The sequence below is a fragment of the Nyctibius grandis genome, chromosome 17 (genome assembly GCF_013368605.1).
Source record: "Nyctibius grandis isolate bNycGra1 chromosome 17, bNycGra1.pri, whole genome shotgun sequence".
Taxonomy (NCBI): Eukaryota; Metazoa; Chordata; class Aves; order Nyctibiiformes; family Nyctibiidae; genus Nyctibius; species Nyctibius grandis.
Window position 1 is genome coordinate 10,756,769 of NC_090674.1, and position 19,642 is coordinate 10,776,410.

General features: G+C 45.9%; 3 protein-coding genes across 3 annotated transcripts; all 3 read left to right on the forward strand.

The window, feature by feature from the left end:
- Positions 1-5,493: 5,493 nt before the first annotated feature.
- Positions 5,494-5,769, forward strand: LOC137671045 (putative small proline-rich protein 5). The gene has a single exon (XM_068414259.1). It carries the CDS (start codon positions 5,494-5,496, stop codon positions 5,767-5,769), a length of 276 nt encoding a protein of 91 aa, XP_068270360.1.
- Positions 5,770-11,344: 5,575 nt separating this feature from the next.
- On the forward strand, positions 11,345-12,260 carry LOC137671532 (putative small proline-rich protein 5). The gene is made up of 2 exons (XM_068415128.1): positions 11,345-11,365; positions 11,863-12,260. The coding sequence occupies exon 2, from the start codon at positions 11,884-11,886 to the stop codon at positions 12,133-12,135; it is 252 nt and encodes an 83-aa protein (XP_068271229.1). The 5' UTR covers positions 11,345-11,365; positions 11,863-11,883; the 3' UTR covers positions 12,136-12,260.
- Positions 12,261-16,425: 4,165 nt separating this feature from the next.
- LOC137671552 (keratin-associated protein 4-7-like) lies at positions 16,426-17,136 on the forward strand. The gene has a single exon (XM_068415148.1). It carries the CDS (start codon positions 16,426-16,428, stop codon positions 17,134-17,136), a length of 711 nt encoding a protein of 236 aa, XP_068271249.1.
- The last annotated feature ends 2,506 nt before the right edge of the window (positions 17,137-19,642 follow it).

A 19,642-nucleotide genomic window follows, 5' to 3' on the forward strand; every position in this document is an offset into this window, starting at 1 on the left:
AACAGGACGGGCAGCCAGGCAAATCCTGCTGAGCCCTGTCAGGCTCCTAAACACCTCCAGGAAATCTGCACCCAACGCAGGGTGGGGAAAGCACGCTGCCCTTCGTGCATCTAACGGCAAAGGTCTCTCCTTCCCAGGGTTCACCGCACCGACCAAAAAATGTGCTCCCGTGGAGACAGAGGCTGCCACAGCACCGAGAGCTCCTCCTGCCACAGCGGAGGCTCCTCCTGCCACTCCAGCGAGAGGTCCTGCCACGGCTCCGAGGAGGTCATCTGCCACGAAGTGAGCGCCGTGCAGGATGTGACACCGGTGGTGGTCCTCCCTCCCCAGGCCCCTGTGGTCACCGTGCCCGGGCAGGTGCCAGTGGCCCCAGCTCCCTGCCAGCAGCAGCAGCAGATCAAGCAGCCGGTGCAGTGGCCCCCACAGCAGCAGAAGTGAAGGGACGAGGACGAGCCGACGGCCAGCGCACACCGCGGGGCTGCACCTCTCCCCTCTGCTCCGCAAGTCGCAGCCCCGAGCTTGGGCAGGTCCTGCCCCTTCCCTCCAGCACGTGTTACCTCTCCCCGCTCCCGATAACGCAAAGTGGCATTAGCATGGCAGAAACGTGATTTGCCTTCGCGCGCACGAGAATTTGAATCCATTAATTTCCTGCTTCTGTCTCCAGTAGCAAAGATGTGATATTAAAACCTAAAGCTCACAAAACGTGCTGGTGTCCTGGTGTTTTTCACTGTTACCCTTCTCCTTATCCTCAGCATCATCCCCAAGCCCACCTTTATTAACGAGAGCTGCTTTTCCCATCTTCCCCCCCTTCCCGTTGCACCTCGACGGCAGCGATGTGTCACAGCTCAGCTCTCCAGTCCCCACACCTTGTGCATCTGCCAGATGAATCCAGACACCAGGTGTGGAAAAGCTGTCTGTGGCTGAAGGCACAGATCAGCATCTCTCGTTAATCCCAGCCCCTGGCTTTGTGACAGCTGGTCCTGAGCCTCAGACCCTCACAGGCACATTTGGAAGGAGTTAAAAGCAAAGCTTCGGCTTTGTAACACGTACGTGGCTGGTGAGCACAAAAGCAGACTCCATCTAGGAAGTCTGAAAATCGCTGATTGCCATAAACAAGAGGGTATATGCAGAGGAAGGACCACGTCATTCTTCCTTCTGACCTGTCCTAGATGGAGCATATGGGGTTAGATAGATATTTTGCACAAGGTAACTCTACCTTCTTTGAAAATCCCAGCAAGGGTTCGTATTGCCTAGATGAAATACTGGCTGTTGCAAAATAAACCTGGGTTTAAGTCAGGCCACTGCAGCATTAGCTCCTACTGTGGACTCTAGTCCTGTGAACACCTCACGTGTCTGGAAAACAAGAGAAAGATTGCGAAAGAAAAAAATATTCCTAGTTCCTACTGAGGTTTAAGCTACGTTTTCTCAGCAGAAACCATAAAAGTTCTTAGCTTCCCTTGTAGATGTAGAGAAAAAGGAATATCAAAGGGACAGATGACCATAAAACTCAGCGGTTGTGTTTCCCAGTGCACTAACTTCATCCCCAGGTTCTCCTACAGATCGCTGCAGGAGCTCGTGCCTCTGTGGGATGGGAGCAGTATTGTGTGTAATGCGCTAGATATTTAATTAGCAAAGGGTTTGCACTGAATCTTTGAAAGGATCAAGAAACTTATTATTAGCACTTGTTTTATTATTACTGTTAATTAAAATAGTGGAGCAGCACTCCCATATGCAAGGTACGTGATTGCAGGTGCAAGGAACAAATGTCAGGGCCAGAGACGTGCAGCTCTGACTGGCCGGGAAGGCGTTACGTGGTGCCACCGGTGGTCCCTGTCCCCCCAGACACCCCAGTACCCCTCTGCTAGTGCCAAACGCATCCTGTGCCAAACAGGAGGCTGAAGCCAAGCCAGACTGGAGGCTCCAGGTTGGATTTGAGTCTGACTGAAAGCTTTTGGGGGAAGGGGAGATAAAATCTCCTATCTTAATTCTTTCTAAGCAGTCCAAGTTTTCACCTACGCTCTCGCTCTCGGCTAAGCTGAAGCGCTGCAGGTTGGGTCATTGGCTTAAGGAGAGACTTAGAAAGAGCCTGAGGAATAGAGACAGCAAATCTCTCCTGAGCTGGAGTTTTGTTATCTCAGCTCACACATCTGGGAAGTGAAGCAGGAAAGCGGATTGCATAAATTCAGCAGGAAATTGTCCCCACCTTCCCCTGCCACGAAGGACACAGCAGCAACGATGCCTGTGCTGAGGGTGACCTCTGCAGAGGATGTTTTCTGGACAGTGCCTCAATCAAGTCAGCAGAAGAGTGGGTGAGAAACAGACTGCAAAAAGCATGATAAACCCAAGGCAAACCTTAGAAAAGAGAGAGGCGAGGGGGCCCTGCTTGCAGAGCACGTTGCTTGGCACAGAACAAGTGTTGGGCTCCTGCACAGCGCTTCTGGCTGTGTACAGTCCCACACGACACCAAGGTGAGGGTCTTGCACAACCTGGTCTCCCATTAGTTGTAGCATTCCCCGTAACACCCCTCTGAGCACACCCCACAGCTACGGCATGCTCCCCACACCTTGTAGCTGCTCACCAGCTCCCCGGCACAGGGAGAAGACCTGCTTCCCTGCCACGGTGCTGGCTCGGAGCAGACTGGGCGGTGGTAGCCGTAGTGCCAATAGTCGTGGCCACCCCAGCATGAGTCTGTGCCACGGGCGCAGCCGGGGCCGTAGGCGTAGAGCAGGGGTGTGCGCCGGGTGTCCGGCCAGGAGCCTGCAGGGTCATCCCAGACTGAGTTCAAGTTGAAGAAGGGTTCCCTCCCGGAAGAGCATGCTGGTTCAGGCAGTGGAGGACGCCTAAAGGGAAGGTAGCTCAGTGATGGAAGCAAGACAATATCTTCTTATGCAATTTTTTTATCTACTGCACTTCAAGATAAGCAGCGCCAAGCAGAAATAGAGGACTTACCAACAGCAAATTTGGACTTTATTTCTCCCCCTGTTTTATCCTTATCTATAAAATATCTTCTGGCTGACATATTAAATACTGTAATATTTTTCCTCCAAGTGAGATATTTATTCCAAAAACCTATTTTTTATTGCTATTTTCAATAATTAAATATCATTTATCAATGAAATACAAGAAATACTCTATAGGAAGTATCCCTCTCTTGCACTATTTACAATAAACAAGCAGTTTGGTTTCAGGCAGAGCCAAGTCAAGTCGGTAAACACAGAGCTACGGTCTACAAATAAGTTTCTATAAATGTTCCAGATCATCAGTCAAATCATGTACCTTAGTCAACAACAGGGAGCAATAGGAGAAGTAAAGTCAAACTGAAGCGAATGACCTGAAACAGGGGAACTTTATAGAGCTGGAAGCTTCAGGAGCGAGGCATTCCTGGAGAGTAGGGGCTTTGCTCTCCCCTGACCACAGCCCTTTTTGTTTGCTGCCCTTGGTTCCCAATATTTACATTTTATGCACATTTTTTTTATTTTTACCATCTTCTCTCTTTTTTATGACGGCAGATTTACTGCCACACATGATCAAAGATAAAGGTGCTGCACAACTACAGCCTAAATAAAACTTTGCAGCAAAGTATTTATAGGTTCATTCTGTACATTGTGATACTGAAGCACAGATGTGAATGGACCTGTTTGAAGGATCCCAGTGAGTCAGTAGAGCATCACCCAAAATCAGCCGTGCCTGGTGTCTAATCCACAATGCCATCCCGGTGTTGACACATTCTTGCCTTTTATGGGACAAGAAAATGTAATTGCTGGGTTAGATGGGCATGACCTGTATGTGGGCACGGGAAGGAAGATCGGGAGTTCATCCGTGATTCACGGGAAAATCCAGACTCAGAAGCATCTACCTCTACCACATTGCGCTGTTTTGTTTATTTTCTCTTGAGCTACAGCCCTTCTAATGCATATTTCCAAAAGAGCTGCAGAGATGCCATGGCTGAGTGCTGAAAGCAGGACAGCGATGCTAGTGCTCTGTCCCAGTTAGCCCAAGTACCCTCTTCAGCACTGTTGTGGAATTAAAGATCTTCAGCTTTACTCTGGAGGCAGGCACATGACCCACCTTCTCACAACCTCAACTGCTAAAAATTTCCAGAAAGTAAACCAAAGACAGGTTTTATTTTAAATGTTGGGAAAAAAATTAGAAGTACATTAAAGAAGGACAGAGGAAAATAGGAAGAGAAAATAACTACGCCTCTGGGGGTGTGAGCAGGATTTAGGGTTCACCTCAAACCGTTCTGCTCCGGGATTTGATATCACTGCCATTAACATTTTCTTACAGAACTAGACTAAAGCAGCATCTATAGCAAGAATAAAAGAAATTCCTGATAGGACACACCATGTGGACAGGTTGAAATTATCAATGAAGAACTTCTTTGGGCTAATGCTGAATCTCTCATTGAAATATCTGGTACCATTAGGCAATTCAGCTGGAGTATTCCTGCCCTAATCATAATCCACATGAGTTAACATTAGTAAGCATTTTTCTTTCACATGGAGGTGTGATCACGTTGAGCTCTTGGTCCACGTGACATCCCAGCACAGCTTGAGGACTTGGTCCTTCTGAATTACAAACAATTCTTCCGCTTGATACTTGTTGTCCATGACCAGATCCATTAGTTTCTTCCGTATTGGCGTCACTTTGTGAAATACCTTCCAATCTCTTTCATAGGGAGGTGAAGGAATTAGAGTGCTATTAATAACCTATGGGACAATTAACAATGTTAAAAGCACAGTGCATCAAAGGGAAAATGTCGGAAGCTGAATTCAGCGGACAGAAATGGGCTGGGATATGTAATTAAGTTCCACTTGCCAAGAGATGTCTCATGTCCCAGATAACCCTTTGGAAAAGTATAAAAGGTCTCTCATCCCAGTGTCCTTCATTCGTTTCTCTGCTCCTACACAGCTTCATTCCTGTTGCTGAAGGGGTAAGTCCAATTTCTCTTGAGTTTCTTTATTAAAGCAGCTGCTTTCATACAAGCTTTGGTAGAGCTGGAGTATGATACTCGCTCCTCTGGACCTCAGTGATGCCAGAGACCAAGTTCTTGTTACCCACATGAGCTGTTTTATCAACGCAATGACAAGTGGAATATAGGGTTAGCAGGCAGAGGCTGAAGCCAAAGCAAAAGAACAGAAATATTGGAAAATACAGAGAGAGGACAGCCAGAGGACTTTATGGAAAAGAGGCTTCAAGGTTTTTGAGTAGAAGGCACTGGGGCTGCGTATGGGCAATGGGTGTTTGGAGTAATGTTTCTTTGAAAAACAAATTGCATCTGTAAAAGGTGATGTTTTTAGCGGGGGATAGAAATCATCTCCCAATACCTGATCAGCATTGAAATCACTTTCTTACCCCTGAAGAACTAGAAATTAGGAAGAAAATGGGGGATCACAGAGCAAATTAGAGAATGCAGGTGTGCTCATGTACCTCTGTACCAGCATGACCGTTTCTCTCCTCCCCACAGCTTCGCCGATCCAGACATCCAGAAAGATGTGCTCCCGCAGGCCTTGCCACAGCCATGAAACCTCCTGCCATGAATCCCACTCCTCCTGCCACGACTCAAGGCCCTCCTGCCACTACACCATCCAGAGGGAGCCTGTGCCCAAGTACACCTACGTGGTGCCCTACTGCCCCCCCGTGCAGCCCTATTGCCCCCCCGTGCAGCGCTACTGTTCCCCCGTGCAGCCCTGCTGCCCCCCGGTCCCCTACTGCCCCCAGTACACCAAGAACATCTGCAAGCTGCCGCCGACGTACCCCAAGTACTAGCAGCAGGATCCGGCCCCAGACCTGGACCCACCAGCTCACTCCTCCCTTGGATGCTCTCGACGCCTAAAGCCTGAATCACTGGATCCCTTTTCCCATTTTTGATTTGTGTGAATCCTCAAATATCTTGTCTGTGATTAGAATTTTCTTCAAAATATAAATCTGATGTGTTTTAATTTATTTCGCCTGCAAGACCCAGCTTATGTTATTTTCCAAAAGGCTGGGAATGATTTATGCTGGCAGTGGCTTACACATGATGTGTCAACCTCCAAAACATGCAGATAAAACAATAAAATTTCATTTCCAAAAATAGAAGTTTATGATTTGTTTCTTCTTTGACCTCTTTACTTAAGAATTATCTTTACATCTCACTTCTTAGTCACTGCTTCTCATTCTTTTCTTCTCAAACTTACCACAAAATGCCCACATCGTAAAGTTTCAAAATGAATGAAAAACAAGCATTCCAGCTGCATTTCTGCAGCAGATGAACGCATTTATGGACAGCACCCAGGGAGCTCATCTGTACCCCACTGAGCCTAGGACTGTCTGTCTCAGTTCCCGACTTCAGCAGCAGCTCACACTCGATTTGTCACTCTGACTCAGAATTATGAACGTTTTGAGGTGTCTAATAAATGCAAATAGGCACCTAGAGGACTTCTCTAACACTCCCTCTTTCACTGAACTTCAAATTACTGTTTTCAATGAAAACTGCACACACTTAAAAATAAATGCTAAATCTCACTCTGATTTTTACAACCTAAGACTATCCTTATCTCCCCAGTTGCCAGCCCATCTAGCTGAGACACCCGTTCTAGAACAGGATCGCTCGCTTCCTTCTGCCAGTGCCTGTTTCTCTGCGTCGGTTTCACAGAGAGCTCAACTAGCTTCAGCCTAAATTATTAACTTTGAGTATCTACAAAAGGGTGAGACCAACGCACTCTACATGACAGAACTGACATAAGAGCCTTCCCAAAACATACTTTATCAACCTAGATGAAATGTTTCTCCATTATTTATAACTCACAGTGCTGTTCAGAAGGCTGCTGGTGAGATTTTACTAAACAAGAGCTAGCTTTAAAACACTTTTTTAGTTTTCTTTGTTTTTTTCTGACTCATGGCCTTGAAAAATAAATTTTAAAAAAAAAAACCCAACCAGAACACAGAACCATGGTTTCCCACAATATATTTTCAAATTCAGAATACTTAGCATCTCACAAAACTGCTGGCATTGCAGCAAATTGTCTTTTTTTCCCAAATTTGACATGAAAATAAACCCTGAAAGCTATGAAGACCTCTCAATAGGCATAGCTGCTCCCTTGTGAAATCAGTAAGCAACTTTTAGGACCCACTTGTTCTAGTTGCATCAGGACTGACCCGTGGGATGCTCCCGAGGAGTTCCTGCAGCACCCTCCCAGATAAAAGTCACAGGAAAGGAACAACTACCCATTTCTTTGTCCTAAAATAAAGTCTGGGGCTGCTGTGAGAGAAACTCAGTAGTAAATAGTGACGCACTGCAATGAGTAAAAATTACAAAACTGCTTAAGTAAGATGGGAGCCCAAAGCGATTTGGGATCTGAAATCAGGATGCCGATAGGTGACAGCTTCCCAGCGCAAATCCTTCCTGCTTAGGGTTTGAAATCCTCTTCTAGGAGGAATGCAAACAGGATAACGTCATGGCGCAAGGCAAAAAAGGCTGTCGGTTGGTGGACTCACAAACGGAATGAAAAGCATTGGAATTGGAGACGTCCTTCTAGCGTCATCTCCGGTGTTGAGGCGTAGAGGTGCGTTCGAGCTAGTCAACAGGACTTCCCTCTAAGTAGAGTCCATGTGAGTTGTGGCTGTTAATTACAGTCCCCTGTGTCACGAAAAAAACATATCAATCAAAATGTGAGTCTGTCATGCAGACCAAGGGGCAGCATGCAGGGTAGGAGTCAACGCGTTTGAATTGTACGTTGATGCAACACTGGTTGCCCAACGACAAATCACTTAATAACTCTAGGGTTAGGTTCGTTTTTAACATGCAAATATGCAACTGCCTTCAAAATTCCCTTATAAAGCAGGTTGGGAAATTCGTTGCCTATTAACACGTGAAGGAAAAAGTCATAATTGTTTTTCCTGACTGTCAAAACGGAAATGCTAAAAACTAGACACAGAAGATAAATATGAGCGTGACAATTAATTGTCAGCATTACCAAGAGATGCATAATTTCATGGACAACCCTCTGGAAGATATAAAAGTTCGCCATCCCCTGTTCCTCCTTCATTCAGCATCAGCTCTCGGTGCTCTTCTTCTTGCTTGCTCCAACAAAGGGTAAGTTGGATTATATCGATTTATCTACTATTGAGCAGCCGGAGCTCACATGGGGATTCTAGCTGACTAGTTCTGCATTTAGACCTTGCCTTTGTCTTAGAAATTTCTTGGGTTTGGTGACTGGGTGCCTGAACATGTAAGCTACACAAAGGGTGCTCGTGGTTTGCTCACAGCAGATGGGATGACAGAAAAACAGGAGTAATTGAAGGACCAGACCTGCAAAGACACAGGGTCTTTGGGACCTAACAAGGAATTAATTCCCAAACTAGCTGGTGATGGAGGGAGACATGTTTCAGACAAGTCAGTGCAGTTTTAGAAGTAAATTTTACCTTAAAAAGCCAACAGTAGTATCTTGGTAGGGAAATTGCCATCAGAGCTGGACCATCATAGAGTGTCCCCCAGAAGACAAGGCAGGGTCAAGATATCCCCTATATTACCAAACAGAGGAAAACAAAATTTCCCAGACCACTACAGCAAAAGAGCCAAGGAAAATGCAGAAGGTTACAGTGGGGCAGCCATGTCAGGTTGATGGTATCTCTCTCTCTCTCTCTTCCCTATAGCTTTGCCAATACTCCAGAAAGATGTGCTCCCGCAGGTCCTGCCACAGCCACGAAACCTCCTGCCACGAATCCCGGTCTTCCTGCCACGGATCCCACTCCTCCTGCCACGACTCGGGACTCTCCTGCCACTACACCATCCAGAGGGAGCCTGTGCAGAAGTACACCTACGTGACACCCTGCTGCCCCCCCGTGCAGCCCTATTGCCCCCCTGTGCAGCGCTACTGCCCCCCTGTGCAGCCCTGCTGCCCCCCAGTCCCCTACTGCCCCCAGTACACCAAGAACATCTGCAAGCTGCCGCCAACGTACCCCAAGTACTAGCAGCAGGATCCGGCCCCAGACCTGGACCCACCAGCTTGCTCCTCCCTTGGACGCTGTGGCCATGGATCATCTCATCCTTACTGAAATCCCTGGCTCTCTGCCATGTGCCTCACCGCTGGTCTGGATGAAATGTTCCCCTAATTATCATTCAAGGTGTCATTCTTTCTAATTATTCGGGAAATGTCCTTTCTAATTATTCAGTGCATAATTATTGTTGGGAGTCTTTCTATGCCATACACTTCTGCTTCAGACTCATCTGGGTGTGGGAAACAATAAATCTTACAATTCATGAGACCCGTGTTGTCTTTCCACTTCTTTATTCAATGTTTCCTTTAGACTTTTTTATTTTTTTCTGGATTCTTCAGTCGAGTTTCCTTATATTCTCAAAGTGCCCCAGTAGTTGGTGGCCAATAACAACAATTCCCATGTTCATTTGGGAAAAAAACAGACACATTAGTAGAGGAAAAAGTTCTCAACTACCAAAACTCTGCATGGGCCTAAAGAGCTGAGCAGAATAAAGCTTCCCCTGCTTACACCAGATGACGAGCTGTCTGCACAGATTTTTGTCCCGTCATTTTGAAAACAATGAGACCAAAGACAATTGAATGCAAACTCTTTTGTTTTGGAGACAAGCATAGCTCATTAAATGAAAGAGGAATGAGTAGTTCACAGTTGCTAATATTCTTACTCAATACATGCAATAATTTACTCCAAGCTCAACTTCAGAACTTGGGCATGTAAATATTTTCAAATATCTTCATACCACTGAGTCTCTGAAAATAAAAATCGCAAACTTCTTTTTCATATTCAGGGTTGCTTGTCACTAGTATATACTGTGGAGCAGAGGCATGGGTTAGCCCAGAGAAGGTCCATCTCATGCAAGACTCTTGTGCACTCACAGCACAGCTCTGACCACCACAATATGTTATTATGGAGAGCTCGTAAACCAAACACTGCTGAATGTAACTGAGCAAGTATCAACCTCCACGTTGCTCTAAAAATCATGTTTCATCACTGTAGATTGGGCTTGCTTTACATGCTCCCCTAAAAGAACTGCAAGCAATGGATGATAACTCTTTAGAGATCATGTTTTCCTTAGCAGGATCTGAATTTGAAAGATTCAGAACCAGTTTTTGAGTGGGTGCAATCCAGGACACCCCAGTTTCGGAAGGCTGTTGAGGAGGTAGAAAGAATTCAGAGGAACATTGGTGTGATGCTCCAGGCCAAAGCACGGAGGAAAGGAGAACTGTCACACAAGCACTGGCTTCGCCGATTGGGCAGCTGCAGCCTTTCTTCGTTTTGGACCCACAACTGAGTCACAAAATGTCCCAAGGAGTTCGTGCAATCCTCCTTTGCTACACAAAACTCACCACAAGCAATTACATAGCCTCTAGCCTGAAGAAAAGCTGCAGGACACCTGTACTTTAGAGAGCGCTCCTCGTTAGCAGTTAGTGAATTACTCTAATGGGTAACATTCTCCAAAGTTGATGAGTTACGGGCTTCGTTTTCTTTGGCTTCAAAGACTGACTCAAACAGGATTATAAACGCAGCTTTAGTGCCCATAATTTCACCGCTAGTGACAGAACCCAATATTTGCTCAAACTTCAGCTCAAACGCTCCCTTTCTCTGAATCCTTTGCTTTCCAGATATCTCTGCGGGTGAGGTCAGGTGAAAAAAACGTATAAAAAATCAGTGAAGGGAAAGAGAAACCAAGGAACACGAAAACTTGACATTCTCATACCTTGTACAGAGCTCATTGCCAGCCATTTTTCTCTGATCTTTAGTACTAAATAACCTTTGATACATGTGGAACAGTCTGATGGCATCAGCCAAGTCATCTGGCAAGTCAAGGAACATGTGAAGAATCAGAAATATTTTATTTTTTGCCATACCAGGGAACCGAAGAGATCACGCCAGACTTCTAGCATCGTGCCATACCCATGAGTTGCAGCTGGTAATCCCATTTCCTCTTGGCATTCAACAACACGTAAATTAAAATCCTGAGCTGTCACCTGCACAAAATGGTAGGCTGACCCCAGGAGCCAACGAGACATAAAGACCTTTCCATCACTGATGTAATCCCGGTTGCCCATTAGCAATCTAATTAACACCAATGAGATTAGCGTCAGTCTCCAGGAAATGGGAAAGAAATGGCTTCCAAAATCTTTGTGGGAAGTCCATTAGGAATTACATGTGGGACAAAACACGGTACGCCAAAGCGGAAATGCTAAAAATAGGATAGCACAAATGTCTGTGGGATTAAGTGCGGAAATAATTAAATTGTGGTTGCAAAGAGATGTCTCATATCCGAGATAGATAACCTTTTGGAGCCCTATAAAAGATCGCTGAGCCCAGTCCTCCTCAGTCGCTTGCCTTCGCTTCCAGACGCTTCTCCCTGCAGCTGAAGAGGGTAAGACCAATTTTACTCTTTCTGTTTATCCTGGGAGAGAAGAAACCTCCACGAGAGGTTTGTACGGACCTCCTGGGAGCTGGGCCTTAGCTAAATGCCTTCTGCTTGCACCCTCGCAGTGCTCTGAGGCAGGCACGGCGAACGGCAGATGGAGGGACGGGGATTGCCGGGGAAGGGACAGCAAAGGGACACAAAGGGATCCTCAGGCAACGCGAGCTCCGTGCTGTTTCACAAGGGAGATGGGGTTTGGGAGTGGCTCGTGGGGCTCATTGAGTCGGCTTGCAGGGACCAAGCTTCACACAGCCACTGCCAGAGCAAGCCCTGCAGATTAGGCAGGATCGAGGGTGTATTCAGTCTGGATTAGGCAGGCAAAAAGAAAGAGAAACAGTACGCCGGGGAATCTCAAGAAAAATATTTTTTTAATTAAAAAAAAAGAAGGGAATGTAAGAAGTGAATTTGGGGCTCCTCTTACCATGCTGATCTGTTGCTCCTGACAGCTTTGCCGATACTCCAGAAAGATGTGCTCCCACGGGTCCTACCACGACAATGAAAACTCCTGCCATGGATCCCACTCCTGCCACGACTCGGGACACTCCTGCCACTACACCATCCAGAGGGAGCCTGTGCCCAAGTACACCTATGTGCAGCCCTGCTGCCTCCCCATGCAGCGCTGCTGCCCCCCCATGCAGCTCTGCTGCCCCCAGGTCCCCTGCTGCCCTCAGTACCCCAAGAACATCTGCAGGATGCCACGGATGTATCCCAAGTTCTAGCAGCAGGATCCAGCCCCAGACCTGGACCCAGCGGCTCGCTGCTCACCCAAAGCCTTGAGCTCGTCTCCTCGCTCATCGCTTGCCAGCCGTGCCGCTCCTCTGCAAGCAAACACTTTTAAAACGGTCGGAGGTCTGCGTGGTGTTGGGATGAAGTCTCAGTTTATTGAGCTCTGAGCTGGTTTATCTTCTTTCCGCCAATGCAAACCACATTGTTCGCTGGGAGTAGTTTCTTTCTTGCTTTGCTGCTTCATTCTCCGACAAGACAATAAAAATTATGCTTCAAGCCTACCTAAGAGTTCTGGATTTTTTTAGTCACCTCTCCGTCATATCTGCTTGTCTGCCAGCATTTGGTTTTTCTCATGGTTTTAGAGCCATGCTTTAATCACTGGTGAAAATAGCTAAAGTAGGAGGAATGCCAAGGAAACATAAAGTCAAGGAAAATGCCCAGAGCACCCACCAGTGATACCAAGAGAAACCAAATACTTGCACTGAGCTTAGCAGATGCAATGGGGGTTTCAGAGTTACAGCCGGGGGCCTGGCTTGCATGGTCATGTTTTTACTGCAGACGTGATCTTTAAAAGCTGCTGCTATATTTGGAAACAAAACAAAGCAAATCCTGCAGGGTTTGGAACCTACCTTGGAACACCTTCTATTAAACAATTTCTACAGTGTAAAATGAGAGAAGGTTTCCCCAACGTGACTCATTCATCCCAGGGCAGGCATGGGAAATAGGCTGGATGATCTGGGCACTGCAAGTACCTAGTAAATGACCAGCTGGTGTATAAGTAATTAGAATTAGTTATTTACAAGTTACAGACTAAATTGTCATTATAGAGGAAGAGCCTGCTAAAAAGGAAAAGTTGCAAACGGGATGCAGAGAGCAATTAATTACTCACATTCAAGCTGTTGCCATTGCTGAGAGATGGCTCATTTTCGTGTGACCCTTGGCGGCTACGTTAAAAACTCTTTTCCTTATTCATTCTTCACCTCTACATTTGGGTATTGAGTCAGTAAGGCTTTCTGTCCAGAGGACTGGTTTTGTCTTCAAGTATACATGTTCACTTTCCCTTGCTGCCTCAGGTCTCCAACTTTCTATTCTGTGACTAATCACAGCACATTTTATTTCCTCTTCCTTTTCCAAGTCCCACAAAAGGCACAAAGCCTCTGAACTGGTTATGCTTTCTGCTGTGCTCAAGCTTGAAGTACCCGTTAACTTGAGGATGAGAAATGGCAGCAATAACGGGGAAAGAAGAACGAAGCTTGATTCGATTCTATTCTAGTCTAGTCTAGTCTAGTCTAAGTTTTTGTCAGCCCTGGAGAGGTTTGGCACCTGGAACATCAAGGACCAAAGCCTTTATGGATGCTTTACCTCATTAGAATATTTTTTTTAAACCAGAGACCATAGACATTTGGCAAGAGAAGTCCTCTATACCTAACGCTCTAGATAGCTTAGAGGAACATTTCCGCTCTGCTGAGTATGTGTAAAATAACGTAATAGTGGATTTCCACAACCAGGATAAACCATGAGCAAACGCCTAAGGATTAATGAGGAGGAATTTGCCTTAGCTCTTTCCCGGTGAGGATTACTTCACTGCATCCGTAATTCTCGAATCTAAACCAACAGAGTGGTGTCACTCGGGGCGTCTTACAGAGCCTGCGAAGTTCATTTGGTCAACTTGAAATTTAATTGGGATCTTTTTTTGGATCTAATTGGAACCTTTCTTGTAAAGTTGGTTGTGGGTCTCCAAGTTGCCTATGGATCTGTCTCATGTGGCTTTAGACATCTCTGATGTGCACATCCAGCTGTAACAGCAGCAGTGGGTTTTTTTGACTCAGAGGGACACTGGATGAAGCAATGCACCAGATCCGTACAAAGTCATGCAGAAAACTGCCTCATTTTGACCAACATCTCTTACTTTATCTCAATGCTCAGGATCCCCCACGTTTCTAATGTTGAGGTCTCCTGTTATTTCTCTGCAGGCTCAGAAATCCCCTCCTGGCCTTCTCCCACATTGCCATGAGCCTCCTTTATTGTCAGCTGAGATGCAGGTACTCAGCTGGTATAAATATCTATCACTAATTAGATTATAATATGTGGCAGTGACCTGGTCTAACCAGGTCATAGGCATGAAGCCAAACTCCATAGAAAATGAAGTCTATGTTTTAGCGGACAGGAACATTGACCTTGGAAAGAGCTTGCCTGGAGAAGTGATGACTCCATGGTCCTTTGACTTCTTTAAAGCAAGATTGGGTAGTTTTCTAAAAGCTGGGATGTAGCCAAATAAAAACAGTAGCTACCCAAGAGAAACTGGGTGGAAACGGATGATTTATGTCACCACAAGTCAAACTGAAGGTTCACGATGACCTATCCTGTCCTCAGCATCTGTGATCTGGATTGCAGTCCTTCTGTATCAACAGAAACAGCCTGAATCTTCTCTCCTTCACCTCAGCAGAAATCAGGGTATCTCCAGTGAAGCTGTACAATGTAGGGGAGGGTGGTCAAGAGTCCTTCGGTGCTCTGCTCCCATGGATGCACAGCCCCGCAGCAGCAGGAGCAGCCCTCCTCCTTGGGGTGATCTCAGAAACTAAACATTTAATCACGTCAGTCATTGTCCCAGGTCCCATGAATTCCCTCTGACCGGAGAGACTTAATTTTTTAAAAAGACATAGTTTAATTTGAAATCCTAAAGATGATCAGGGCATCATGTGAGGCCTTCAGGCTATAATGCAAAATAAATATTAGCATCATTAATGAATAATTGCAACATGATCACTAACATCATCACTAATGACTGCCAATGGGTGACTGAGAACTGAGCATAGAGTTATTCCAAAAATAACATCCGTAGGCGGATCTTTCATTACTGGAGGGCATACTTGAAAAAATGGAATAGGAATTTTGCAGATCAAGTTATGCTAAGCAGAAACAAGATGTAAAACTTCCAGAAAAGTTTTGTGTTTTGTTTTTATTTAAAGGTGCCAAAAAGGAATTGGAAAAATATGGACTTCATTTTGACCCCAACCCTATTCCAGATATTCATGATGAATTTGCACAGTCCTTTGTACCTAAGATTTCTGATATTGGCAAGGCCAAGAGCATGTGTTTTCCCATCTGTGGGTGGGATGAGACAGCAAGGGATGAGACGTCAAGAACTTTCTGTTACATATTTGCCCTTCTGATGACCAGAGACCCCAAAGAAAGACATCAGGCTTCACCATTTCTGCATTCAAAAACAAAACACGGGGCCATGGAATTACACGTGCTGGAATTCTATTTTAAAAAAATCATATGGAGGAGTGACTGACGTCCAGAAGGCCTCTGGAATCCACTGCTCCTCAATATTAATTATGATTTTTATGTTAATTGAGCACTCACTAGCTCTGAACAAGACACCTAGCATCTCAATGCAACAGAGTTACCATATGCAAAATGAGCAGAAACATACCTTGTAAGCAATTCACGAGCATCACACGAGAATTAACTTGACATTAAAAAATTGTAAAAAATTTACACAACAAATTGATAATAACACAAAATTGAGGGGTTGGTCAAAAACAATGAGGCAAAAACCAAATAGATGAAGGCACATTCAACAAATAAGTATAGGCTTAGTGCGTAAATCACGAATTGCTGGGGGGTACCTCATGTCCGGCAGGACAATTTCGAGCTAAATAAAAGGTCTCCCTGTCCCTTTGCTCCTCACTCAACTGCACCACTCAGTTAGCACGGTAAGTGTAACTTATTAGCAGTGTTCCTTGGTAGCAATGGTTCTCGTTTGGTTTTGGTCAAGCAATGAATTGAAATGTGTCTTTGTATGTGGTCTTTGTAGGGTGTTGGACTAGATGACCTTTAAAGGTCCCTTCCAACCCAAACTATTCTATGATTCTATGATCTACAGCTCGCTCTGAAATCCAGATTTTCCTTGCCTGTTGGTCTATTGCTTATTGGAATATTCCAATATTTCTTATGGAATATTGTTCATGGAAATTCAGTGAGGGATCTTCATGGATGAGCACAGGAAAGTTAGTTCCCAGGATAGTGGGAACTATCCCACAAATATGGCTGGGACGGTGATAGGTGGCTTGATTTCTGTAAGCACCTTTTTTTTGCAACTCAAGACAAACGAATAGGAAGCGGTGTGTGATATGGCTGTCACCTGTGGGCCTAGACAGCAGCATCTGCGTGCCAAAGTGACACACATCTGTATGTTCGGAAAGATGGGTTGTATCTGAAAGTACGCTGTGTTTCAGGCCCTTGCTCCGTCCAGATTTGACTACACCACAAACAACATGTGCTCCGTCGTGAAGAGCAAGACGGTGTGCTGCAGCCAGCCATGCCAGAAGACCATCTGCTGTGACTCATGCCAGAGGCCCTGCTGTGACCCATGCCAGCAGTCCGTGTGCTGTGACCCATGCCAACAGTCCTGCTGTGACCCATGTCAACAGTCCTGCTGTGACCCGTGCCAGAAGACCGTCTGCTGTGACCCATGCCAGAGGCCCTGCTGTGACCCATGCCAGCAGTCCTGCTGTGACCCGTGCCAGCAGACTGTCTGCTGTGACCCGTGCCAGCAGTCCTGCTGTGACCCATGCCAGAAGACCGTCTGCTGTGACCCATGCCAGAAGACCGTCTGCTGTGACCCATGCCAACAGTCCTGCTGTGACCCGTGCCAGCAGTCCTGCTGTGACCCATGCCAGCAGTCTTGCTCTGACCCGTGCCAGCAGTCCTGCTCTGACCCATGCCAGCAGTCCTGCTGTGACCCATGCCAGCAGTCCTGCTGTGACCCATGCCAGCAGCCCATCTGCTGTACCAAGGCGTGCCAGAAGTGCTGTTGCTGCTGTGGCTGCTGCCCTTGCTGCTGCTCTGGACGTCTGTCTTGCTGCTCCTATGTGGTGAAGAAGCCCGTTGTGGTGTGTTGCAGCCCCGTGCAGTGCTGCTCTCCTGGGAGGAGGTATTGCATACCCATCCAGCAGTGCTGCGACTCCATCAAGAAGCGTTGCTGAGCCAACTCCGGGTAGCAAAAGCAGCTCTGCCAGCTCCCGTCTCTGGCACGCAACAAGACCAGGCACAAGGAGATGAAAGCCTGCTCATTTGCTTCTGCTTCACATGATGATGGAGTAAACGCCCAGCGATTTTCTTCTTGTCTTCAAACTTCAGCTGTCTTCTTGCTGTCCTTTAATTACTGAACATCTGCAATGCACTTGAGTATATCACGCGTTGTATAAGGCAAAGAACTATTAGATATTAGTGGGGCTGTTAATTCTCTTCTTGATGTACGGGATGTGGGATATCTTCGCTGTTAACGTGTTCGTTCTTCATTTTCTCTCTTGACTTGTAGACAATAAAACTTAGCATTAAGCAAAACGAAAAATATTGTCTTTTGGTTGTTCTTGCATTGTTCTGCCCAGAATTTTTCCTCATTCTGGTGACATTTTCTATGCCTTCATCCAGGCTCCTGCTGGCTGCAGACGTGCTCCCGTGGCACAGCAGAACATTTAGGAAGCAAAGAGCTGCCCAGCCATACTTCCCATCAGCATAAATTAGGTCATGTCTAAAGACAGCAAGCAGAGCAGTATGATCCCTTCTCACACCTACTGATCCACTGCCTCAGTTAGCTCAATTTTTACTATAAAACTGAATAGTTAAGGTAACTAAAACTCAAAGGACACAGACTGAATGAAACATGCATAATTCCACCATCTGAAAACACACCACTCCACGAGATGTGTAGGAACTCATCCCCGATACTGGAACAGGTATTTCAGGAGGTACTGAGAGGAATTCACTACTCACTGAACAGCAGGCACCATCTTCTTCCACTGCCATCTTCAAAAATAAAATTTCAGAAAACACCTCAAATCGGTGAATTATTTTTATATGAGCAGAGGTTTTCGTCTGCGGCGTTCCTGGATTACAAGCACTGGAATGAAACCCAGGTGTTAGCATACAACTTAAAAGCTTCATTCCTAAAATAGCACACACATGAGTCAACAAAACCCTTTCTACCTACTGGGACTTCCTTTGCTATTAAAATTCAGGACTCAGCTCTGAATTGCACGTCTCAGGAAAATGCCTTGAGCACTCTCTTGATTGCTTCCCTCAACTAAACCTTCAGAGCATACACAAAGTCTGCATTAGAATAATCTTCTCCACCACGTTGAACTCCCCTGAAAAGATTATTCAGATCTTTAGGAGTTTTTGATTAATAGGTAAATCAGGTACAGTAGATTGGCAGAAGGATATCCTATACCACACCATACTATATCAGAAGTGCATTCTGTTAAGGAAATCTTGTGAATATTAATTTCATCATATGCTAGAAAAGCTGCCATGACAGATTCCTCCCCATTCACAAAGGTGTTGCAGCTCTCAAATTCATGTAACCACCATGGAAGTTTACAAAGACATCATGGCATGGCACGGCATGGCACGTAAAAGGGCTTTAGTGTGGAAGATGTTGTTTCTGACCCAACTATACATTAAATGCCAGTAATATCTCCTCAATATCTGTATAAGACCATGATTAGCAACAGCCTTGAAGGGTTCACATCCATTTCTAAGACAGACATGGAGCTGTTGGAGCAGGTCTAGAGGAGGGTCACAAAAATGATCAGAGGGATGGAACACCTCTCCTATGAGAACAGGCTGAGAGTGTTGGGGTTGTTCAGCCTGGAGAAGGCTCCAGGGACACCTTATTGCGGCCTTTCGATACCTAAAGGAGGCTTATAAGAAAGATGGGGACAGACTTTTTATAGGGCCAGTAGCAATAGGACAAGGGGTGATGGTTTTAAACTAAAAGAGGGGAGATTCAGACTAGATAGAAGGAAGAAATTTTTTATGCTGAGGGTGGTGAAACACTGGCCCAGGTTGCCCAGAGAGGTGGGAGATGCCCCATCCCTGGAAACATTCAAGGCTGGGTTGGACGGGGCTCTGAGCAACCTGATCTAGTGGAAGATGTCCCTGCTCATGGCAGGGTTGGACTAGATGGCCTTTAAAGGTCCCTTCCAACCCGAACCATTCTATGATTCTATGATTCTAAGACAGGGATCATCTTGGCCAATATGGTGACAATAAAGCCTGATAAAAAGGCAATGAATGACTTATTCAGTGGACAACATGTCTGAGTGTTTACACAAAGAGGACATTACTTCCTGCAGGCAGGTATCCGGCTATTATTGTGTGACCAAAACAATGCTCCCCTAGGGACAATTCCAGAAGGGACACCCAATGTCATAGGAGGTCATGTTTGCATCTTGGGAAGAAACTACGTGTCCCAGCCACCGAGGATCACCTGCCACTGCTCCAGCCTCACACTCAGAGTCTGCTGAACATGACGGCAGCCTTTATTTGCCATGAGTAGATGCTGCATAAGCATCTCGGGACTCTCATCATTGGTGTCCTCTCTCATCAGATGAAAACTCCATCAACACCTTCTTCTCACGTGGAGCTGTCCTGGCTCTGCGTATGGCCACAATTCCTTTCCCCATCCCCAAGCCTGTTTCATAATAT